Source organism: Pongo abelii, chromosome 10 (genome assembly GCF_028885655.2).
Source record: "Pongo abelii isolate AG06213 chromosome 10, NHGRI_mPonAbe1-v2.0_pri, whole genome shotgun sequence".
Classification (NCBI taxonomy): Eukaryota; Metazoa; Chordata; class Mammalia; order Primates; family Hominidae; genus Pongo; species Pongo abelii.
Window position 1 is genome coordinate 30,946,085 of NC_071995.2, and position 26,617 is coordinate 30,972,701.

Genomic DNA, 26,617 nt, shown 5'->3' on the forward strand with positions numbered 1-26,617 from the left:
AGTAGGAGAAATCATCCAACTACCTCTGGCAGTCATTCATGAAAGTAGAGTCTTAACCATATTTTAAGCATTTATCAATAGGTTATTTACCACAATTTCATTTATCATTATATCAAATCAAATAAATTACTTTGAAAATTAGCCAACCACAGCAGTAACTTCTCATTTACAAACATTAAGCTTCAGATTCAATACAGGATTAGTAGAAACAGTCAAAAAATCTATAAGGTGGCCATGGTATGTTATTACCCGCTACAAAAAATTTACATACACAAGGAGACGAGATTCGATTTACACCCAGACCATCTGCGCAAAAAAGAAATTATAGGCATAGAATATCTGTCTTCAAATGCAGAATTCATTCTATTTTTGAGAAAATTACCTTAAAGGCTGCTAAGCAGTGCAGGCTCAATAAGGCTATCACAACTGCCAGAAGGATGGTGGCTAAGTTCCGCATGTCCCATATGGTCTCTACCAGAGGAATACTGCCGACCTGCCAGTCATAGCACAGGGTCACGGGTGCAAGCAGAAGCCACACGTTGAAGGCCAAGAGGTAGGAATAGGTGAGGAATCTATAAAGAGAAGAAGAATCATTGAAACGCTGCTCAAGAACCATGACATTCTGTAAGCATTCAGTCACCATATTTTTATTAAATAGCATTTCTACCCAGTCAATGTTATCTTGGAGGAGAAGCCAAGGGAAGATGGAAAGCCATTCACTCATTTATTTATTAAATTGATAGATTTGGGATATATCTAATAGGTTCTAGCCACTCTGAGGTGCTGACCTTTTAATGGTGAACAAATACAGATACAGTTTCCATGACATACATTTTAAAATTATCATACAAATAAACATATTACAACCAGAAATAAATGCTAGGAAGGAAAAGAGACATTTGAACTGTCCCTTCTTAACAGTGCCCAGAATTCTGCAGTAGATTTGAAAATATTTCATCATTTTTATATTACACTGATCTATATTGAGTTATTTCAAAAAATCAAAATATTTGTGGTATGGAGATAATATGTGGTAGGAGGGAAACTGCAGGTGTCCTTGCTGACAAGGACAGCCAGGTGGACACAGGGACAATGGATGGAGGAGGTGTTATGCCTGTTTCCTGGCTGCAACTAGGCACTAAGGTAAAGTGGAAGGCATTCTAGTTGTTCCCCTCACTTTGGGGGTAGAGAAAATGGAATTTATTTAAATTCACTCAGTCAACACACTTATTAAGCAGTGTTCTAGACCCTTGAGAACTGCACATAACAACTTTGTCCAAATCTCTGCATTAGGAGACAATCAAACTCTAGCATAGCCTCAGCATAAGGCTGTGTCCCTCGGATGACCCCAGCCCCTCATTAAAATGCTTACCTGAGAAATGCTGTCAGGAGAATTTATTCTTTGCTCTAGTCAACACGTTACAACAGGCCCCCAACCTCCTTTTTTTTTTTTAACAGCATTTACAAAAATGTGCTTATGACTGTGAATACTTAATTCTTACAACACAGAAGCATCTCTGTCAAGGACCCGAGAGCCATTCCTATGAAATGTAATCATCAGAAAGGACAGGGACTCTGTCTCCCAATCTCTGGAAGCACAGAACTTTAACTTTGAGAACTGTCAGCCAGTGGGCACAGTCGGCCTAGTCGCATCTACAGGGACCAATGCTCTGTAAGTCTTCACCTCTCTGACACTACTGAGCACCCCCACTCCACCCACTCCCTCACCCTCCCTTTGAAAGGCCCAGTCACCTCTGCACAAACCAGAATGAAGCTCTGCTCCTTCCCCTACTGTCAGTAGTGATGGAGTGAAATCTGTGTTCACTGCTTCAGCTCATATCTGACTGTGTTTGTCAACTTATTTGGGATTAAACAGAAGAATTAGATGAATTCATTGTCCTCAAGGAATGTATAATCCAATAGTGAAAATAGGACACACTGAATTAAAAAGGCAGAAGGAAACAGATGAACACTGTAAGAGTACAGAGTGTGAAGAAAGGTTCTCCCTCATTTGTCAGGTTCTTTTAGAGGGAATCTTGGATTGGCAAAGATATTAGATGAGATAATTTCCAAATTACTTTCCAGTGTGAAGTGTCAGTTCACCCCAAATTCCTGTCAACAAATAGCTACTGGTTTAGAACACCTTCTCAGTTCTCTCCTCCCCTCCTCTGTTACTCTTTGAAGGTCAGTGGTAGAAAGGAAAATCATCCACAGCCATCAGGCTGCAGGGCAGGAGGGAGATTATTTACTGCTCAGACTCTCAAACCCCAACAAAGACATGGGTTGAAAGAGGCATGGCTATTTAAATGATGTTCAACTCTTTCCCCTCTGTTGTAATTTTTAACTAAAAGGTAATATACAAATAGAGTAGTATATATTGAAAGTTTGATAAAGTCCAGGCTTTGTTATTTAACAACAACAAAAAATGCCAAAAAAAATGCTGTTTATCTTTTATGCTTGGGCCTGCTTAATTGTCACCTGAGAATGCCATCTCCACAGGAAAGTGATTGGATCATTTTGGGCTCCTTTTTTCACAGAGCTTTCAGGCTGATGCCATCTACCTTTCAGCCCACTAAAGGTTCTCTATGACTTAGCTTTTCAGGTAAGTGGTGAACCATCAAACTTAGAAGAAAAAATTGGGTAGCTCTGTCTCTCAGTCACATCCCAGCTCTTAAAAATGACTTTAAAACTATTATCCCCTTTTTGAGGAAATAATAGATCTAGGCATGATCATCAATGGCAATGATCATCAATGACTGCTTAAATTATTAGATGAAAAGCCGATGAGGTCCTTTATTTATAATAGTTAGATCAGGCTAATTCAGGTGCCTAGAACTGACTAATCAACTTTAACATCACTGAAAGGGAAATAAATAGCCTGATGTCCTCCTGATGGAAATACACACCATGCCTGTGAAGTCAAAAGAAAAAACAAAATCAAACCTGAACTAATCAAGTCCTAAATCTAATTATCAGTTTATAGCAAACACAGGAAACAAGAGAACATGCCACATCACACCACAGGGATGCAGTGTGCAAAATCCAGACTGTGAGAAACAAAGGGCCCAGATTCTTAAACAAGTACATTGTAATTATGGGAAGAGAAGGAGGGAGAGGGCATCTGCAAATTAAAAGAAACTTCAGAGACATATCAAGCAAAGCGCAGATTTTATTTAGATGCTATGTAACAAACCACTATTAAAAATAACCACTTAGGACACAGTCAGAATAAACTGAAATACTGATTGGATAGAGACAGGATTGGCTAGAGACAATCATTGTTAAAGTGTGATAATAGTATTGTGGTAATATGTTTTAAGAGTGCTCGTCCTTTAGAAATACATACTAACATACACACATATGAAATAAGATGATGTCTGGGATTTGCTTTAAAATAACTAAGAGGAAGGGACAGAAAGTAGGTGGGATATGGATGAAACAAGATGGCCCGGAGTTATTATTATTGAAACTGGAAGATGGCTTGCATGTGGGGTTCTTTATGCCACTTTCTCTACTTTTTAACTAGGGGAAAAAGGCAATAGAATTGCAATAGTAACACTGTCTTATTTCCACCTACGGCTTGACTATGGCATATCTGGAACTGCTACGCAGAATGTATTATTTAATTTTGAGTTTACGTTTTGGCCTTGCTCCGCAAGTTGACCTCAGTTCTTTATGTCTTCTAGATGTGCAATACTGTATTGACAAAAAACAAAATATAACAAAATTTTTTTAAAGTTACAATCTCAACATAGTTATTTACATATTACCAAAAGAAAAATGCTTTCACGGTGGCTCATGCCCGTAATCCCAGCACTTTGGGAGGCCGAGGCGGGTGGATCACAAGGTCAAGAGATCAAGACCATCCTGTCCAACAAGGTGAAACGCCGTCTCTACTAAAAATACAAAAATTAGCCGAGTGCGGTGGTGCACGCCTGTATTCCCAGCTATTTGGGAGGCTGAAGCAGGGGAATCTCTTGAACCTGGGAGGTGGAGGTTGCAGTGAGCTGGGCATGGTACCTCATGCCTATAATCTCAGCACCTTGGGAGGCCTAGCTGGGAGGACTGCTTGAGCCCCAGAGTTTGAGATAAGCCTAGGCAACACAGCAAGACCTCATCTCTACAAAAAATTTAAAAAAAAAAAAAACTTAGCTGGGTGTGGTGGCACACACCTGTAGTCCCAGCTAGTCCAGAGGCTGAGTTGAGAGGATGGATCACTTTAGCCAGGGAGGTCAAGGCTGGAGTGAGCAGTGACTGTGTCACTGCACTGCAGCCTAGGGCAACAGAGCAAGATCCTGTTTCAAAATGAAACTAAACAAAATGAGAAAAAAAAAAAAAAACCCCACAAAAGAACAACAGTAACAACAACAACAAACAAAGAAGCCATTTGGAATCACTTCAAAAGCTAATTACACTGGAGGTAGGGGGTGGAGGGGATAGTTCAGCTAGCTGTCCAACAGCTACAGTATTTCTTTTTAATTCTTTCACTATGAATTACATTGAAGCAAATCATCTTGTTTATTTCTGCTATAATTTCAGAAGCAAAATAATCTGTCCAATATCTCTGCCCCGCTGTGTTATCTTTTTTAAAGCAAGTGCAAAACCAAAATGAATTATTTACCAATTTTCTACCACAAATTCTGTGAACAGAAGGAAAGTCACAAGAATATCTTGCCAACAAAATGGAATATACAGCACAGAAAGCCAGGAATTCAGCTTAAACAATTTAGTCATGCATTTTCATTGATAAGCCAGAAAAGAGTAAAGAGGTTTCATGGCCGAAAAACATGAAAGGGAAAGGCAAGCTGAAGCTGAGGCTGTGGGGAAAATGGCATTCATCAAATGGCACCTAACAAAACTGTGTGGCTCTTCACATCTAAATCTTCATTTTTATCGAGAAAAAAATCAAAGTGTTTTAAGTGCAAGAATATACATAAATTCTGTTCTCTGCCTCAGCAAAAACCTATCTGGCTAAGAAATAACATGAGCCTAACATATTTCTTTGCCCTAGAAAGATGTCTATGATAGGTACATATGAAAAAATCAGGTACTGCAAGCAGAAATATATAGTTCTTGCTTGCTTTACATAAAAAAGTTATTGCTTATAGGATCTTTCTTTTACTTTCACCTACAAAATCTTTTATCATTTTATAAATACAGGACATTGGGTCCACTGTACACACTCACCTTCTCTTAGGAAGGGCATTTGCCACCTGTCAATATACCACTGGTGAGGAGCACCCCACCCGGCCCAGACTCTACTGATACCGCTGACACAGGAGGTGGGCAGGGAAGTGCTGGGTAGAGAAGGGCGGGATCCCTGGCTAGGGCACTACCCTCAGGCTTGTGCTCACGGACCTAAGTGAGAACAGGCACTCCTGTTTTTGTGCCCAAATGTTGCATTTTCCAAAACCACTCTGGCCCACCATGATCCCCATCTTGTGCCCATAAAACCCTGAGACCCTAGTGGGCACAGATACAAGTGGCTGGACATCGAGAGGAGCAGAGGAGCAGAAGAGCACACCGACAGACCCCAGCAGACACTGGCAGGACACTGATGGCTGAATGACACGGAATTCAGCTGAGGGTGATCGGCTGGACTCTAGGGGAAGACTACCTTCCCACTCCGTCTCCCTTCTGGATCCCCATCCACCTCACTGAGAGAGAGCTACTTCTACCACTCAATAAAACCTTGCACCCATCCTCCAAGCCCACGTGTGATCTGATTTTTCTGGTACACTAGGGCAAGAACCCAGGATACAGAAAGCCCTCTGTCCTGGCGATAAGGCTGAGGGTCTAATTGAGCTGATTAACACAAGCAGCCTGCAGACGGCAAAGCTGAAAGAGCACACGGTAACACACACCCACTGGGGCTTCAGCAGCTGTAAACACTCAACCCTAGATGCTGCCATGGGGTTGGACCCAAAAACACTCTCCATGACCTGCTGGTCTGCATGCTTCCACTAAGGGTTTGAGCAGCAGGGCACCTAAGAAGGGAGCCACTCCCCCATCACACACCCTGCCAGGGGGATAAGGGAACTCCTCCCGTTTCACCACTAGGTTTTGGTGATCTGTCCTGCTCCCTCCCAGGCTGCTGCCTGTTTTCATCCTCATAACTCCTGAATTACCATTGATGTTTCAAAGGGTCTCCACCTCACTGGGCCCCAGCCATGACAGGCCTACACAGGCATTACCCGGTAATTACTGTCTTTAGCATCTTCTTTCCCTGCCCATAACCTTCTCCAGAACTATCCAAAGAAAGCTACTTCCTGCACTACCCTCCTCAATGCACAGGGAAACTTCACTTGAATTCATTAAACATTGAGTAATTATCCTGTGTGCCTTTCTAGGTGCTAAAGGGTAGTATGATCTAGCCTCTGCCTTCCACAAGAGCATTTTCGCTGCATTGCTGGTGAGAATACACACACATTACATGGTTGAGAACAGTGTAATATAAATATCAAAATCCAATGGAGTTCTAAGAAATGATAGATTAATGTCTAGGAAGGGAAGACATCCTAGAATCTCCACAGAATTTAAGCAGGTGGAGAGATGGGAGATAGTCCAGGCAGGGCCACCCAAGAGTAATAGCTTCAAATTGTAAATAAACATGACATCTTTAAAGAACAGTTATGAGTACAGGATTAGAAATGTATAATATAAAAATGATAAAAATTACTACCAGTAGAAAGTCTAAAATAAAAGAATATCATGTCAAATGTCAGTGAGGATGTGGAGCAATTAGAACTTTATTGGAAAAAAATACTTTAAAGTTCATATGGAACCAAAAAAGAGCCCACATCGCCAAGTCAATCCTAAGCCAAAAGAACAAAGCTGGAGGCATCATGCTACCTGACTTCAAACTATACTACAAGGCTACAGTAACCAAAACAGCATGGTACTGGTACCAAAACAGAGACATAGATCAATGGAACAGAACAGAGCCCTCAGAAATAACGCCACATATCTAGAACTATCTGATCTTTGACAAACCTGAGAAAAACAAGCAATGGGGAAAGGATTTCCTATTTAATAAATGGTGCTGGGAAAACTGGCTAGCCATATGTAGAAAGCTGAAACTGGATCCCTTCCTTACACCTTATACAAATATTAATTCAAGATGGATTAAAGACTTCAATGTTAGACCTAAAACCATAAAAACCCTAGAAGAAAACCTAGGCATTACCATTCAGGACATAGGCATGGGCAAGGACTTCATGTGTAAAACACCAAAAGCAATGGCAACAAAAGCCAAAATTGACAAATGGGATCTAATTAAACTAAAGAGCTTCTGCACAGCAAAAGAAACTACCACCAGAGTGAACAGGCAACCTACAGAATGGGAGAAAATTTTCGCAACCTACTCATCTGACAAAGGGCTAATATCCAGAATCTACAATGAACTCAAACAAATTTACAAGAAAAAAACAACCCCATCAAAAAGTGGGCAAAGGATATGAACAGACACTTCTCAAAAGAAGACATTTATGCAGCCAAAAAACACATGAAAAAATGCTCATCATCACTGGCCATCAGCGAAATGCAAATCAAAACCACAATGAGATACCATCTTACACCAGTTAGAATGGCAATCACTAAAAAGTCAGGAAACAACAGGTGCTGGAGAGGATGTGGAGAAATAGGAACGCTTTTACACTGTTGGTGGGACTGTAAACTAGTTCAACCATTGTGGAACTCAGTGTGGCAATTCCTCAGGGATCTAGAACTAGAAATACCATTTGACCCAGCCATCCCATTACTGGGTATATACCCAAAGGAGTATAAATCATGCTGCTATAAAGACACATGCACATGTATGTTTAGTGCGGCACTATTCACAATAGTAAAGACTTGGAACCAAGCCAAATGTCCAACAATGATAGACTGGATTAAGAAAATGTGGCACATATACACCATGGAATACTACGCAGCCATAAAAAATGATGAGTTCATGTCCTTTGTAGGGACATGGATGAAATTGGAAATCATCATTCTCAGTAAACTATCGCAAGGACAAAAAACCAAACACCGCATGTTCTCACTCATAGATAGGAATTGAACAATGAGAACACATGGACACAGGAAGGGGAACATCACACTCTGGGGACTGTTGTGGGGTGGGGGGAGAGGGGAGGGATAGCATTAGGAGATACACCTGATGCTAAATGACGAGTTAATGGGTGCAGCGCACCAACATGGCACATGTATACATATGTAACAAACCTGCACATTGTGCACATGTACCCTAAAACTTAAAGCATAATAATAAAAAAAAAACGTTGAAACACTACTATAAATTGATTAAACCACTTTGCAGAACTGTAGGCAGTTTCATGAAAGCAAAATAAATGCATATTTCATGAACTAGCAATTCCACTCCTAAGCAATTCCACCCAACAGCACTGGACACGTGTTTACCAAAAGATATTTAGAAGATTGTTCATAGCAGGACTTTTCTTAATAGCGCCAAACTGGAGACAACTCACATGTCCATCTACAATAAAATGCATACATACATTATGGAATATCCATGTGATGGAAATGAATTCAGCGATGAGAATGAATGCAACTACATGGAGGAACCTCATAATGGTAATGTGAAACAAGCACAGAAGACACAAAAGAAAAGAAAATCAAGAAAAAACATCTATAGACAAGGATATATGATTGGAAGCAGGACCTGAGCTCCAGGAAACAAGGCTGGCACTACAAAGCCACAGGCAATCCCCAGTGGAATGGATCATGTAAAAGCCAGCAAAGTAGAAGGTGCTAGATAAATGCTATGCCCCCATGGGGCATTCCGGGGCTGAGACCCATCAGTAGTCCTGAACACTTGCTGCTTCAGCACCTGGGACCCATAGAGATAGTGAGACTATTTCCAAACACCCAACGAAAGAAGAAAAGAGAGCCAAGAAACTCTGACAAGCTTCTCATTGTGTTCTGTTAAAGTTCTTCTGGCTTATAAGGATGAATGGTCCAATTAACCCAGCTCAATTAAAGGCAGAGACTATTTTTAAAATTCCCAGAAGAGACGTATGGTGAGATCACGGTGGACAGGAGGCAGGACCAGATGCAGCTGTGGACAGAGCAGCGAAGGGGGGCTCACATTGTGAATTTTAGCTCCAGATTGATTGCAAGAACAAATCAGCAATCCCAAGAGGACCCACAGACCCTCTTAAGGACCCGGGAGACCCCCCGCAAAACTGTGAATGCACCAACACTGAAAGTGGGAAAGGGAGACCCTCCTCTCCCAAACACATCTACCCCAACTGGAGAAGCTGAAGGTCTGTTTGTGGGAGAAGTTTCTGACTTTACCCGGATCTGAGTCAATTTGGAGAGCCAAGCGAAATACTGGGGTAGAGGAAGCAGCAGAAAGGCCCTGGGAGCTCGCGGGGTCCCCTGGCAGGCCATTCCTGCCTGGCACCACAGGGATCCAATGGGAGAGAAGCAGGGGATAAAACTACACAAAGAGAAGGAAATCTCTAGCTGAACTTTGTAACAATTTGAAAGGAGTGAGAAGCCCCCTGGCCAGAACTCGGGGGAGGGTGCAAATCTGATGTGCAGACTCCACAGGCTGGGGAAGAACCAAGCCCTTTTCTTATGCAGCTGGGAGGCAGACAGCCTCATATCGCTTACAGTCTGGGGGTTGTTGAGGGGGTCACGGTGGGAGTGAGACCAGCCCTTCGGTTTGTGTAGGAGCTGGGTGAGGCCTGTGACTGCCGGCTTTCCCCGGCTTCCATGACAACCTGCATGACTCAGCAGAGGCAGCCGTAATCCTCCTACGTACACAACTCCAGTGACCTAGGAATCTCACCCCCAGCCCCCACAGCAACCACAGCAAGACCGGCCCAAGGAGGGTCTGAGCTCAGATATGCCCAGCCCTGCCCCCACCTGATGGTCCTTCCCTACTCATCCTGGTAGCAAAAGACAAAGGGCATATACTCTTGGGAGTTCTAGGGCCCTGCCCACCATCAGTCCCTCCCTATACTAGCACAGATGATGCTCTCTGGAAAGCACCACCTCCTAGTAGGAGGCCAACCAGCACAAAAATAGAGCATTAAACCACCAAACCTAAGAACCCTCATGGAGTCCATTGCACACCCCAGCCACCTCCACTGGAACAGACACTAGTATCCATAGCTGAGAGACCCATAGACAGTTCATATCACAGGACTCTGTAGACAACCCCCAGTACTAACCCAGAGCCCAGTAGATTCAATGGGTGGCTAGATCCAGAAGAGAGACAATAATCACTGCAGTTTGGCTCACAGGAAGCCACATCCATAGGAAATGGAGGAGAGTACTACATCAAGGGAATACACCGTGAGACAAAAGAATCTGAACAACAGCCTTCAGCCCTAGACCTTCCCTCTGATAGCGCCTACCCAAATGAGAAGGAACCAGAAAACCGACCCTGATAATATGACAAAACAAGGCTCTTCAATACCCACCACAAAAAAATCACACTAGTTCACCAGCAATGGATCCAAACCAAGAAGAAATCCCTGATTTACCTGGAAAAGGATTCAGGAGGTTAGTTATTAAACTAATCAGGGAGGAACCAGAGAAAGGCAAAGCCCAATGCAAGGAAATCCAAAATATGATACAAGAAGTGAAGGGAGAAATATTCAAGGAAATATTTTGAAGAAAAAGCAATCAAAACTTCAGGAAACTTTGGATACATGTTTAGAAATGTGAAATGCCTTGGAAGTTCTCAGCAATATAATTGAGCAAGTAGAAGAAGAAATTCAGAGCTCAAAGACAAGGTCTTTGAATTAACCCAATCCAACAAAGACAAAGAAAAAAGAATAAGAAAATATGAACAAAGCCTCCAAGAAGTCTAGGATTATGTTAAATGACCAAACCTAAGAATAATCAGTGTTCCTGAGGAAGAAGAGGATTCTAAAAGCTTGGAAAACATATTTGGGGGAATAATCGAGGAAAACGTCCCTGTCCTTGCTAGAGATCTAGACATCCAAACACAAGAAGCACAAAGAACACCTGGGAAATTCATCGCAAAAAGATCTTTGCCTAGGCACATTGTCATCACGTTATCCAAAGTTAAGGCGAAAGAAAGAATCTTAGGAGCTGTGAGACACAGAAGCACCAGGTAACCTTTAAGGAAAAATGTATCAAATTAATAGCAGATTTCTCAGCAGAAACCCTACAAGCTAGAAGGGATTGGGGCCTTATCTTCAGCCTCCTCAAACAAAACAATTATCAGTGAAGAATATTGTATCCAGCAAAACTAAGCATCATATATGAAGGAAAAAAAGTCTTTTTCAGACAAACAAATGCTGAGAGAATTCACAATTACCAAGCCACACTACAAGAACTGCTAAAAGGGGCTCTAAATCTTGAAACAAATCCTCAAACATATCAGTAAGAAAAATAAAAAATAGGCCAGGCGCAGTGGCTCATGCCTGTAATCCCAGCATTTGGGAAGGCTGAGGTGGGTGGATCACGAGTCAGGAGATCGAGACCATCCTGGCTAACATGGTGAAACCCCGTCTCTACTAAAAATACGAAAAATTAGCCAGGCGTGGTGGCGGGTGTCTGTGGTCCCAGCTACTCAGGAGGCTGACGCAGGAGAATGGCGTGAACCCGGGAGGCGTAGCTTGCAGTGAGCCGAGATCGCACCACTGCACTCCAGCCTGGGTGACAGAGCAAGACTCCATCTCAAAAAAAAAAAACCCAAACAAGCAAACAAAAAAATCCCATCAAAAAGTGGGTTAAGGACATGAATAGATAATTCTCAAAAGAAGATATACAAATGGCCAACAAACGTGAAAAAATGCTCAACATCACTAATGATCAGGGAAATGCAAATCAAAACCACAATGTGATATCACCTTACTCCTGGGAGAATGGCCATAATCAAAAAAATCAAAAAACAGTATATGTTGGCATGGATGCGGTGAACAGGGAACACTTCTACACTGCTGGTAGGAATGTAAACTAGTACAGCCACTATAGAAAAGAATGTGGAGATTCCTTAAAGAACTAAAAGTAGATCTACCATTTGATGCAGCAATCCCACACTGGGTATCTACCCAGAAGAAAAGAAGTCATTATTCGAAAAAGATACTTGCACATGCATGTTTATAGCAGCACAATTCACAATAGCACAATGCTATTGTGAACCAACCCAAATACCCATCAATCAACGAGTGGATAAAGAAACTGTGATATAAATAAATGATGGAATATATATATGATGGAATTTATATATATATTTATATATATTTATAATATCTAAATATATAATATTATATATTAATATATATTTATAATATCTAAATATATATTATATATTAATATATATTTATAATGTCTAAATATATTATACATTATACATAATATATTATACATTATACATATATATTATATATTATACATTATACATAATATATTATATTATACATTATACATAATATATTATATATTATACATTATACATAATATATTATATATTATACATTATACATAATATATTATATATTATACATTATACATAATATATTATATATTATACATTATACATAATATATTATATATTATACATTATACATAATATATTATATATTATACATTATACATAATATATTATATATTATACATTATACATAATATATTATATATTATACATTATACATAATATATTATATATTATACATTATACATAATATATTATATATTATACATTATACATAATATATTATATATTATACATTATACATAATATATTATATATTATATATTATACATAATATATTATACTATATATTATAATTATATTATATATTATATATTATACTATATATAATTATATTATACATTATATATATTATACTATATATTATATATTATAATACAATATGTAAATATATTATATATATTTATAATCTATATAATATGTAAATATATTATATATATTTATAATAATCTATATAATATGTAAATATATTATATATATTTATAATCTATATATGTAAATATATTATATATATTTATAATCTATAAAATATGTAAATATATTATAGATTTATAATCTATAAAATATGTAAATATATTATAGATTTATAATCTATAAAATATGTAAATATATTATATAGATTTATAATCTATAAAATATGTAAATATATTATATAGATTTATAATCTATAAAATATGTAAATATATTATATAGATTTATAATCTATAAAATATGTAAATATATTATATAGATTTATAATATTCACTATAAAGTGAATCTGAAATGTCATTGTCTTTCTGACCTTTTACATGTGCCATTACTATAGTAATCTTATTAATAGGGAGCTTCATCAGAGTAGAGAAAATGGAGTTCAACGTCTGAGAATGTTAGCAACTTCTTGCCCATATATCTGCAAAAACGGAAATACAGTTTCTGCAAAATAAATACTGGGTTCATTTTTTTGCCTAAGGTATGTTTCTCGCTATAAAGGATTTAACATGTTTATTTCAAACCAACATACTTTCTCTCATTGAGCACAGGTTCAACATTCATTGAGGAGGCATGAACTGACTGCTGACCATGCATCAGGCTCAGGTTTCCAGGTCTCTATACAAGAATTCTGTTGGTCTATTAATGAACTGCATACAATATTAAAAATACTACTAGCATGTACAACATTCCCTAGTTTACAAAGCATTTGTGTATAAGGATTATTTGACAGCAAATCCTCTATGAAGTGGGCATTACGCTCATTCTTGCAGCAAAGAAAATTGCGTAAAAGAGGCTGTAGTTTATTCAATTCCCACTGCAAGCATAGAGCAGAGTTTGCACACATACGACAGAGTTTTCTGGCTCCAAATGCAATTGTCCATGGCATCAAATGGTCTCCCATTAGCATTTCTCTATTAATGTGGAGAGGTGAAAGGAAATAAGGTGGGTGAAATACTGGTGTCTCATGGAGAAGCACCCGCCTGAGACCCTGACTCACTCCTTCATCAGTGCAGCCCAGAAGAACTGGAGCTGTCATGTAGTCCTAGCAGGGCTGACATAAACTAAAGATCCATATATAATCTCCTCTAACGACACATCAAACTGATTGCACTGCTGAAAATGTTTGTTAGAGCATCAAGAAATAGAAACCTTAAATAAAAGCTCAGGCTTGGCGTTTTTTTCAGTGTGAAAAGCGATATTGGCCTTTATGTTTCAATGTTAGCAGAAAATAAAAGAAGTGTTCCTTTAACTTTCATCAGCTTCTCTGGGATTTAAGATTGTAATGGAAACACAATATGTAGATTTAAAGGATGAGATAGTTTTCTTCAACAAATAAAATATCAGTAAGTGATCCAGATCTGCATTTTTCAGCAACCCATCCCTAATCCCCAGGTAAAATTGCTACCGCCACAAGCTCCCTCACGTGACTCCCTCTTCTCTCCCTTTTCTTGTGACAAATTAAATAAATTATGACCACATAGTTTCGTTCTGGCTTGGAAAACTATGCTCATTGACCTTGATAATCGCTTTCATCCCCAAAAAGCTATTTTTCCATGAACATATTATACTACAAAGACATAATGGGAGCAGCATCCCCTGCAGAGAACTCTTCAGCTACAGAGGACACAGTTTTTGCCCAGGGTTCTCAAAACAGGTGGCTCCCCAAGTCATGCAGGCTGCTGTTTGATATAAAGATTCTGTCATCCAATTTTGTGACCTACCCAATCAGAATTTCTGTGAGATGAATCAGAGAATCTTTATATTAAACATGTTTCCTTGATTGATTCTCATATTCACTCAGGTCTGGTAATCATACCTCTAAAATACAGAACAGCTTCAGCTTCATTTCCAAAAAACATGTTTCTTTTTGAGACAGAGTGTCAATCTGTCACCCAGTCTGGAGTATAGTGGCGCAATCTTGGCTCACTGCAACATCTGCCTCCCAGGTTCAAGCAATTCTGCCTCAGCCTCCCGAGTAGCTGGGACTACAGGTGCATACCACCAGGCCTAGCTAATTTTTGTATTTTTAGTAGAGACGGTGTTTCACCATATTGGTCACGCTGGTCTCAAACTCCTGACCTCAGGCAATCCACCTGCTTCAGCCTCCCAAAGTGCTAGGATTACAGGCATGAGCCACTATGCCCTGCCCCAAAAAACATGTTTTAAGAGCCCCTATAAACATGTTTCGAAGGCTTTGTTAGTTGCTCAGTCAAGAACAGAGCAGTTCATTTTGCACAGCTCTCTTTAAACACACAATATATTATTTTACAAAAGAAACATTTTAATTCAATGTTCGGAGGTTATTATGAGATAGCCCCATGTTAGGGGCTATAAGGGATGCAACTATGAGGAAGACATAGAGTCCTAGGCTGCAACAATCAAGATCTAAGGTTCTGTGTCTCTTTAAAACCATCAACCGAAATGGAAAGATGAGAAAGAAGCTTCTTTAGAACGTGGAAGATGTTGCGTTCTAGTTTCATCTTGCTATTTCCTATCTTGATCTTTTCCTACAAAGTAATACAAGCCTTTTCCTGTATTTCTTAACAGCAGAAACAGACCTACCGCAGAAACAGACCTACCACCCAAGCAAATCTATTCTAGTTATTTATCCAGGACCAAATCTCATGAAAAAATATGAGGCTAAGAGAGAGCCTTTATATCCTTTCACTGAAAATCCTATGTTATCTCCTTTCTGGATTTGAAAGACAACCATTTTCAATGTGATAAAGGCAATACTTCTTCCATCAAGTATAGACTGCTTTATGTCCTATCCCTTCAAACTGGTAAGACAAAACCAATTTCTAGGCAGCAGAGCATGGCTATGGTCGTGGAAATGACATTTAAGGCTCCAGCCCTATGCAGAAGCCGTATTTGCGCTTTTGTTTTTATCCTTAATCCCAGATTTACAAGAGTGGAGGTCAAAGGGTCACATTTCTGAAGATACAGAAACAGAAGAGCAAATCTGGAAGCAAATGTCACTTTTCTGACAAGACAGGTTACACATAAAATCTATTCCATCACTTTTCAAATGCAAGTCCATAACAAACATGGAAGCAGAAACTCTGGGCATCTGGACTTCAGAACTCATACTTTAACGTGATTCCCTAGTGTTCATAAAAAACATGGAAGCAGAAACTCTGGGCATCTGGACTTCAGAACTCATACTTTAACATGATTCCCTAGTGTTTTTGAGGCACATTCAGGTTTGACAACCTAGCTGAGATAAATTCTTAAGGCCCCTCCATGGCTGTACTCACAGAACAACTTTGAGTGGGAATTTACAAGAAGTATCATAAGCACCTATGGTCTTCGGACTTGAAGAATATTTTCTTTTCTTTTTTCAGATGAGAATCAAATTCTAAATTGGCACAATTCTAAGTCAGAGTGCAATAAAATCTTCCCACCACTCAGAATCAGCTGAGCAAAACACAACACAGCAGATTGGAAGAGGCCATTCAAACCAGAGGCAGACAGAGGCTGCAGAGAGTGCTGCATCTATGGCACACACCACTCATGTCTCGCCAGCCACTCATCCTTCTAGCTCCTTCTGGCATGGGGTCAAGCCAGGAGCACAGTGCTGGTTCTAGTCCAGTGCCATCCAATAGAAAGAGAATGAACGCATATATAATTTGCAATTTTCTATTAGCTACATTAAAAAGAATAAAATGAAACATGATGAATTAGTTTCAGAAATATATTTTGTTTCAATGAATATACCCAAAATATTATCATTTCAATAGATAATCAATGTAAAAATTATTAATGGGATATTTTACATTTTTTTCTCACTAAGTCTTTGAAATGCGGTGTGCCTTTACACTTCTGGCACATGGCCATTGGAACTAGCATTTGATGTGCTAAGTAGTCATATGGGGCCCGCAGCTCCTCTGGTGGACCGCATGGATCTAGACAATCACCTGTCTTCAGGCCCATCCATCCTCCACCTCTGCCCACATTCACTTGTCCTTGGTTTTATCTTTTTCGTTCTAGATTCCCACTCCAACCCCACCACTCTTCCCCTTGGCTGCAGCCCCCCCCCCCCACCACCACTCTCAAAATTCCTAACTACCATCCTGACTTGTCATTGTTGTCCATCAGTTTTACTGTGTGGCCTCTATGTCTACTCACCCTCTTTTACCTCTTGTGAAAACTTCTGACTCGTGTTCCTATAGAAATTCCATGTAGGATAGGACAGATGGAAGGATTTAGATCTAAGAGGGCAAAATTTTCTTAGTTGTTAAAAAAACAGCAATTTAATAAAATCTAAATTTAGAGCAACTACAAAGAAGATAATAGAGCATTCTTTGTGATTAACATAAATACAGTCATTCAGATTTCAAGCTATGAGAAACTAAAGGAGAGAGGAGGTAACTAAGAGAGCCAAGCTGACAAAACAGGACTGGGGACAGGTGGGTCCAGGAAGAGAGGGTTCCTGTAGTCACCCCTGGCTTATGCCCTCACCACCTTTCTAGAGAAGAAAATGGAAATTAATATCAGAATTACACTGTGTTGTATTTTTATTTTGTCATATATGTAATTGTGCAAGTTAACCAGATATTTCACAGTATAAATTCCATCATTCCCAAGGAAACATTTTGCTGTTTTTATAAGGTTACAAGTAGACAGACCCTTGCAGATGGTTTTGAAGACATAAAATTGGACAAGGCATGGGGAATGAGGTGGGACAGTGTGCAATTAATAATTACAGTCAATTTTCTGGTGCCCAGAGTGGAATATCAGGTGTGTTACAACCTTCTCAGAAGGGTGGCTTGACAAGGCTTAATCTTTTCTAAGGATGCTAACTATAACCAAGGTCACCAGTTATTTACGTTCTAAGGATTTATTTTGTGTCAGGCTCTGAGCCAAAGCCTAGTAAGATCATAAGATAATTTTAAGGGCCATCAGGTAGTTGTTATCCATAGGGCTATAAACAAAACTATTCAGTACCACAATCTGCATTTAGAGCATCTTCCTACTTAACTTTCTTTTTTTTTTTTTTTTTTGGAGGAGTCTTGGTCTGTTGCCTAGGCTGAAGTGCAGTGGCACGATCTCAGCTCAGTGCAACCTCTGCCTCCCAAGGTTCAAGCCATTCTCCTGCCTCAGCCTCCCGAGTAGCTGGGATTATAGTTGTGCACCATGATTCCTGGCTAATGTTTGTATTTTTAGTAGAGATGGGGTTTCACCATGTTGGCCAGGCTGGTCTCAAACTCCTGACCTCAAGTGATCTGCCCGCCTCGGGCTCCCAAAGTGCCAGGATTACAGGTGTGAGCCACCTTGCCCAGCCCCTACCTAACTTTCTGATTTTGACTTCTGTGAACTGTCACCTCTCTTCCTGAGGTGAGACAACTGGGCCTCAGGTCATCCCAGCCACCTACCCTAGACCTACCCTCTCTAGGAGTTCTCACACTGCAAAATCAACAGGTTCCCTCTCTCAGTGGCAAAGTCAAAGCATCCATCCTTTCAGTGACCAGATCATGGTGAAATGTTAAGAAATAATGGTCTTATTCAGGAATTCACATGATGGTATAAATAACTCAGTGTACAGACTAGAAGCAGAAAGCAGTCAGTGTAAGTTTTCTAGCAGGGAAAGCTTTCTGAAGAAGCAGCACTGATCTGAGCTTTCACGAACAGGTGGGACGTAGACCTGCTAACAGATGTTGTAGGTAAATGGAATGGATGGAGATCTGCAAGGGCCCAGGATTCCGAGGTGTTCAGTTCTGGTGGTTCATCAAACAGGCTTGAAGACTCTTGTTGATATGTGAATAGAGGGGGAGAAAAAGATATTATCTAAAAAGCTAGACCTGGAATTTCCCTCAGAAAGAAAACGATCTTCTTCAACATTTCTTGTTGTTGTTTCAAAAGAAAACACCACTGTAGGCTGTATCAGACACAAAACTATGTATTCATTCAGTATGTTTGATTTTCTTCTGAGTCACACAGGGGACTACACTTTCCAGCCCCTTTGCATTTGGAGGGGGCACATGACTACTTCTGGCCTCCAGGTCTGAGCAGAGGTGATGTGGGTCTCTTGAGGCTGAAACACTTATAAGCTGTGTGGTGGAATGAATACTTCATGATATTAAAGAATGGTTGGAAATTTTTTTGTAGCTACCATGAGAATGCTGTGGCTGTATATTAGGGCCCCACTTTCTCTCCCTCTGCTACACTGACTTAGCCATGCCAGATGGCAGGACTATAAAATGCAAGCAGCTCAGAACCCAGAGTCACCAGCTGGAAGGCAGCATCCCTAGAAAGTTACTGGGCCCACAGCCCTCCTCCTGTGAACAAAAAATTAAACCTTTTCATGTTCAGTCATTTTAATTTCAGAGCTTGCTATTACCTTAGCATAGCCTTGTCTCACCTAGGTGAGGCATAGTTGTGTGAGATTTTGGAGATAATTTAGTCTTGGGTGGCCTGTATAGTCTAGGGTTATGTAAGAAATTATTAGGAATTTGGACAAAGGAGGAACAGAAAATGAAGAACAAAAAAGGAGAGAGGTAGGGCTAAGCAAATAACTGAAGCAAAAAACTTGCCAAAAAAAAAAAAAAAAATTAGCCATTGAGAAATCCCCAGTGGAAGAGATGCTGGAGGATTTTGTGCAAGATGATTAATGTAAGTTACCTGTGGCATGGTTCTGTGATGTAACTCTGCTTTTTGTCTCCAGATTTCTGTAAAGTCCCTTGTACACAAATGCCTTATATGAGTGGTACTGTAGGGGATATGAATGTGAAAGGTCTACGCCCTCTGGTAACTTGGTTGGCACAAAAAAAGGAAATGAGAGTGGCCATGGGCAGTGTAACAGGGACTCAATGTAGAGTTTAGCAGGAAAGGGAAAATGGAATGGGAGATGCCCCATGAGAATGTAAGGTTCTAGGGAAGCATAACAATCCTGAGGAGGGCAATGAACACTCAAGAACGTGGGAAAGAATTGAAGCCAGTTTTCTTTAAATCTCAAAGAGGAAGACCCAAGATGATATTGGGGTTCCATAATTGCATGCATTTTAAGCCTATCACTGCGCTGTGTGGGTCATTCTCATGACAGAGCAGAGTTACCGTCTCTATACCAGGGTGCATAAAAGCACATGCAGTTGAAAATGTCTTAACGACAAAAAGCAAAACAAGGATATATCCAGAGGTGGTAGTGCAAAGTGGCCTTCAGAAACAAAAAGGTAAAGGTAGTATGATTTTCACAGAAGCAGCAGACCTATGACAGCAGAGTCAATCATGCATTCATCCATCAAACAGTAAACAATTATCATGGCTCTGTCCTGTGCTCAGCACTGTAAAACCTGCCAACGACACAAAGAAAGATATGGTTTCTGCCCTTGAGAAATTCACATTTAAATCGGAAGGAAAAATTGTGGAATAGTCTATAACAATAAAGTGTAATGAGATAGAAGAAAAATATATCTTCGCCGGGCACAGTGGCTCACACCTGAAATCCCAGCATTTTGGGAAGCCGAGGAGGGCGGATCACCTGAGGTCAGGAGTTCAAGACCAGCCTGGCCAACATGGTAAAATCCAGTTTCTACTAAAAATACAAAAATTAGCTGGGCGTGGTGGTATACGCCTGTAATCCCAGCTACTCGGGAGGCTGAGACAAGAGAATTGCTTGAACCCAGAAGACGGAGGTTGCAGTGAGCCAAGATCTTGCCACTGAACTCCAGCCTGGGTGACAGAGTGAAACTGTGAACTGTGTCTCATAAAAATATGTATTTTATATATATAAATAAAATATATATATAAAATATATATTTTATATATTTACGTATCTGGCAATGGCCAGATCCCTTACACTTCATGGATCCTAATGGGTGTAGGAAACCACTGACCTTGTAAATATTAAGCCAGCTAGAAATATCATTTGAAAATGACACGGGGGACCTGAGGAGAGTAAACTGTGAGGACAGAGACAAATTAGGAAGCTATTTCAGGAACACAGGCCAGAGACCATGAGGGCCTTCAGGAAGATGGTGGCAGTGGGGATGGAGATAGCTGCATGAATTCCAGTGAATAATAAGAGCAGTCACAGGATGAGGGGACTGCTTGGATGAGAGGAATGAAAGAAAGGAAGCAGTCATCAGCAATCATGACTGACAAGTTGTGTGTCATGGACAACTAAATGGACAATTGGGCCTTGGGGAACTTGCTTATCAAAAGAAAGTTGTGTGATAAAGATACAATGTCTCCTTTGTTCTTTAGTTTCTAATTATATTGTTCTTCTCAAGTGGAAAGTAGAAGCATTTACAATTGAACTTCATGCCACTAAATGGATCTACACAATCTCAATTAATTACAGGTTGGAAAAGTTATTGGTCAGTCACAAAGAACTGACTGACAGCTAATACATCTGAATGTGTGGGTTAAAAAGGAAAGGTAAAAGATTAAGGGCCTTCTCACCAGTGTATCCTGAATAATGATGACCTCTAATTCCATCATTGGAATAATGATGATCCAACTCTGTAAGGAATCTACCCTATGTCTTGATATACCCAATGGTCAAGAATAAAAAGTCAAATTCTAAATGGCTTCCAAATTGCTGTTAACATCAACTGTATCAAAGTACATTGTTTTAAATATTAAAAACATAATCTTCATACAAATACACAGCACAAACTAAAGGTTTGTATAACTCGTAAACGTGGGAAAAAGATACTTGACCAAGAGAGTTCAGAAAAGAATTTGAGTTAGGCCAAGCCTTCTTAGATATAGAAGATATATATCTTAGAAACAACAAAAATAAACTGGACTTCATCAAAATAAAAAACTTACATGCTTCAAAGGACATCATCAAGTAAGTGAAATGACAATATACAGAAAGAAAGAAAATGTGTTTATGAATTATAAATCAGATAAGGGACTTGTATCTAGAATATATTAAGAAAAATGTTACAACTTGGAAATAAAAAGACAAACAACCCAATTAAAAAGTGAACAAAGGAGCTCCATCAACTTAGCTCCAAAGAAGACAGCAAAAGAGTCAGTACGTACATAAGGAGATGTTCAACATCATTAGCCACCAGGGAAATATAGGTAAATCAAAACCACAATAACATACCATTCCCTACCCATTGGTATGGCTATAATAAAACACACTGTCAAAAAGACAAATGTTGGTGAAAATAGAGAGAATCTGGAATCCTCACGTACTGCTGGTAGGAATGTAAAACGGTGCAGTTGCTTTGGTAAATATTCTGGCAGTTCCTCAAAAAGTAAAACATAAAGTTAACATTTATAATCCAGCAGTTCCACTCCTAGGTACATACTCAAGAGAAATGAAAACATACATCTACACAAAAACTTGTATATGAATGTTCATAGCACCATTATTCGTAATAGCCAAAAACAGGAAACAACCCAAATGTCCATTTTTATGGAAAAAAAAAAAAAAAAAAAAAAGATGTATGGTATAGCCATATAAGGGAATGCTACTGGGGAATAAAAAGGAATCAAGTATTGACATATGCTACAACATGGATGAACCTTGATAACCTGCTAAATGAAAGAAGCCAGTCACAAAATACCACCTATTATATGATTCTTTTTTTTTTTTTTTTTTTTTTTTTTTATGGAGTCTTGCTCTGTCACCTGGCTAGAGTGCAGTGGCGTGATCTCGGCTTATTGCAACTTCCACCTCCCAGGTTCAAGCGATTCTCCTGCCTCAGCCTCCTGAGTGGCTGGGATTACAGGCTCATGCCACCACACCCAGCTAATTTTGTATTTTTGTATTTTTAGTAGAGACAGGGTTTCACCATGTTGGCAGGATGGTCTCCATCTCCTGACCTCATGATCTGCCCGCCTCGGCCTCCCAAAGTGCTGGGATTACAGGTGTGAGCCACCGCGCCTGTATGATTCCATTTCTATATACATGTTCAGATATGTATATGATTCCATTTCTATATACATGTTCAGAATAGGTAAATCTACAGAGACAGAAAGTAGACCAGTGGCTGGTGGTCTATTATAAAATAACTATATACACATATACAAGTTGAATTTTAAAAATTGGGATTTTTGTAGTCTTCATGAAACAATGAACAGGAATGAGATTGGCAAATCAGTAACAATTTTTTTTCCAATGTACTGCAAGGCAATAAAACTAATATTTTAAGTTTTATTTTTTCCACTAGACAGGAAAGAAATCATCACAACTATCATGTTTCTGTACATTAAATTCTAAGACGAAAAAGTTGTAAAATATAGTAAGCAGCAAATAATAAGCCTATCAATGTTGCATTCCTCTCAGTTTGTCACATAATGTTCTACATTACTGTGAATGTCACATAATCATCTTTTGTTTTGTTCCCATGTCTTAGAAATTTTGCTTAACAAAGGTTTTTCATAAGCATACTACAGTGAATTTGAAGCTCAGTGTAAGCTGAAAATGACAGGGTATTCTCTGAGTTAAACACATATAAATAGATAATGTAAAAGAGTGAATCTCACAAGTCAAATCCTTTGAAACAAAGACGGCTTGACCAAGCTACTCTTAAAAGTTATTAGGATTTTTAAAAATTACATGTAATTAATAACCATAACAGCTACTAAATGGGGGAAAAAAAGCTAAACTGAAAACTTTCACCTGATAATAACTTATTATACCTACTTTAAAATAAGAAACAATACTTGCAAGACAGAAGTAAAAATGCAACTGAAAGATGTGCAAAGTTCCTAAATTCAGTAAAAGAGATGAAGCATCAAGGAGCCAGACTGTCATAACCACATGGCAAGCCCCTGGTTACTCACAACAGACTGCAGAGCCAGCCAAATCACAGCTAAACTGCACAGCTGCTAAGAAGGAAAGAAAAGCCAATAGAACTAGGAAACAGACCAAGATAGTCCACTTTAAGAATCACCAGCCTACGACAGGACAAAGAAATATGCAAGCTGAGTAGGAACTTTACTCGGGAAAGGAATTAGAGACCATTTTCTAGGTGCTCAAAAGAGTCAATTCTAATGTGGTCACCTCAGAGGAATGAGAAAAGCCATTCATAACAAATGTCAGTGAAATTTCCCTGGAGATATACATATACATACATACATATATATGTATACACACATACACACACACACACTTTTTTTTTTTTTTTTTAAGACAGAGTCTCGCTCTGTCACCCAGGCTGGAGTGGCGCAATCTCGGCTCACTGCAACCTCTGCCTCCCCAGTTCAAGCGATTCTCCTGCTTCAGCCTCCCAAGCAGCTGGGACTACAGGCGCCTGTCACCATGCCTGGTTAATTTTTGTATTTTTAGTAGAGACGGGTTTTCACCATGTTGGCCAGGCTGATATTTTATATATGAAACACAAGAACAGAAAGATGTTTTTCAAAAGAAAGGAAAGGAAGAATATAAAGATATGGATATTAGGATATTCTATTCCACCACTTTTTATTAATTGAACTGCCTGAGTTACAGTCGCTTGGATGGACTGATTCACAGACAGAAAGTCCTGGACAAAATACGTAGCAGATCCCTTTGAAAAGTATATATATATGCCTTGGAAGTGAAAGGCAGAATCTCTCAAATGGTTGGCTCAAGGTAGTAATTTTGCCACAGGTTCCACCAAAGAATTTTTTTTTTCCTACCAGCAGGGATAAGAAAACCCTACCACCTAATGCCCTTGGCCCCTAAGATGTTACAGCTAGGAGAGCTGTGAGTCAGATTTCAATGACACCTTTTCCTAACACCAAGGACCTTGGGACAAGCACTTGTTTACTTAGGACATGAGATAGGAATAAAATAATTGGTTGGTGAGTTGACAGCAGTATGTTCTTGTTCTCCTCCATCTGTCTCTTTTTAACTGTACATCTTAGTGTTTGGAGACTGGTAAGCTCAGGGAACAGGCTATGTCTAACTACAAAGATAAGAATGAATGCTCAAATTCAGGAGACAAGAAGTCTTGGAATGAAACCAACCCAAAGCTAAAGGAAATGGAGCCATTATGCAAGATTATATGGCAAAGTTGGTTTTTCTCTTAAAGACAAAGGTAGTTATTTAAGGAGCTACAGAACACAAGACAATATATTAGTGAGCTGGCACAGCTAAAAATATCTGGATGAGCAGCCCTGGAGATTTTGAAGGCCAGGGAGAGATAACTAAAAATGGTGAGTAGATTGCAACATTAACACAAAGCTGGGTTAGAGAAGTCAAGCTTAATTAAAGGATATATGAAACAAGAATTTTTAAAACATAAGATATAAACAACAATTTATACAGGTTCTACACTGCTGAGAAGGAGCAAGCCAACACCAGAAGTTGGATATCACATTATTTCTGAGAGCATATTCAAGGTTTGTTTGATACAAACACATGTTGGAAGTAATGAAAACAAACATGACATAGTTTTTATTATAAAAATGTGATATTCGAATTGGAAGATATCCTTTTTAAATGGGAAATAAAGACAAAAAAGAGAAGAAAATACTAGAAATAACTTAAAAAAGCATACAAGGCAAAGAAAGTAGTAGAAATTTATTAATTCCAAAAAAGAACTTAATGATATAAAGCAAAGATCACCGGAAGACATAAAAACAAAATGTAGGCCGGGCACGGTGGTTCACACCTGTAATCCCTGCACTTGGAGAGGCTGAGGGAGGTGGGTCACCTGAGGTCAGAAGTTTGAGGCCAGCCTGGCCAACATGACGAAAACCCCTCTCTGCTAAAAATACAAAAATTAGCTGGGCGTGGTGGCGTGTGCCTGTCGTCCCAGCTGCTTGGGAGGCTGAGGTAAGAGAATCACTTGAACCAGTGAGGCGGAGGGTGCAGTGAGCCAAGATCACGCCACTGCACTCCAGACTGGGAGACAGAGTGAGACTCCATGTCAAAAAAACAAAAACAAAAGCAAAAAACAAAAAACGAAATCTAACAATCTAACGAAATCTGTTGTCCCTAAGAGATATGAATAAACTAAAATATAAATGCCCCATAGATCAAGATTTAAAATTTATCATGTCTCTGCAAATACAAAAAAAAAGTGAAGGTTGCTATCATTAAAATGATATTAGATAACATTAAAGGTATGTAAAACTATGAACATTTTAGAAGAGTGCATCTTAATTTTTTATATTTTTAATTTTTTACAGTCCACAGGTCTTTTATTTATTTTTTGACATCTATTATGACACAAATTCATAGGGGATAGGTTCCAGCAGTCCAGGTTCCATTCCACTCATTCACAAAGTGTGCTTCTCTGCCTTCCTTCTTCTCCTGATCATTTTCTTTCATGCATTTCAGGAAGCTATCTCCGCTCTTAGAGTGCTTAATACACACATTAAATCGCTCAGCAAGAATCTTGCCCTGAACTTGTTTGTTTTTAACAATGCCAACCCCAACAGCAGCTGGGTAACATTGTAGACTCTTCCATTTTTGCCACGGAAACATTTGTGCGGCCTTCCTTTTAGAACAGGAACCATTCCCTTGATGTCAACAATATCACCTTTCTTATAGATCTGCATGTATGTGGCCAAAGGAACAACTCCATGTTTTCTAAAAGGCCTAGAGAACATCTATGGGGTGCCTCTCCCTCTTTTTCTTTGTGTTCCTCATCATAGCAAATTATTAGAAGATGGTGGTTCCAGCCAAAAGAAAGGCATCCCAATTCTTAAAACATTATAGCAACAATATATTCTGAAGGAAGGTATTAAAACTGTCAA

At 39.2% G+C, this 26,617-nt stretch overlaps 1 protein-coding gene across 5 annotated transcripts in view; it reads right to left on the reverse strand.

Annotated features, from left to right (window-relative positions):
* The window catches only part of TMTC1 (transmembrane O-mannosyltransferase targeting cadherins 1), a 285,567-nt gene that overhangs the window by 134,473 nt on the left and 124,477 nt on the right, over positions 1-26,617 (reverse strand). For all 5 annotated transcript variants that reach the window (XM_024256984.3, XM_009247587.4, XM_054527036.2 and 2 more), the window contains one exon: positions 383-572. In XM_024256984.3, coding sequence (XP_024112752.1) covers positions 383-572 — 190 coding nt within the window. The remainder of the gene's footprint in view (positions 1-382; positions 573-26,617) is intronic.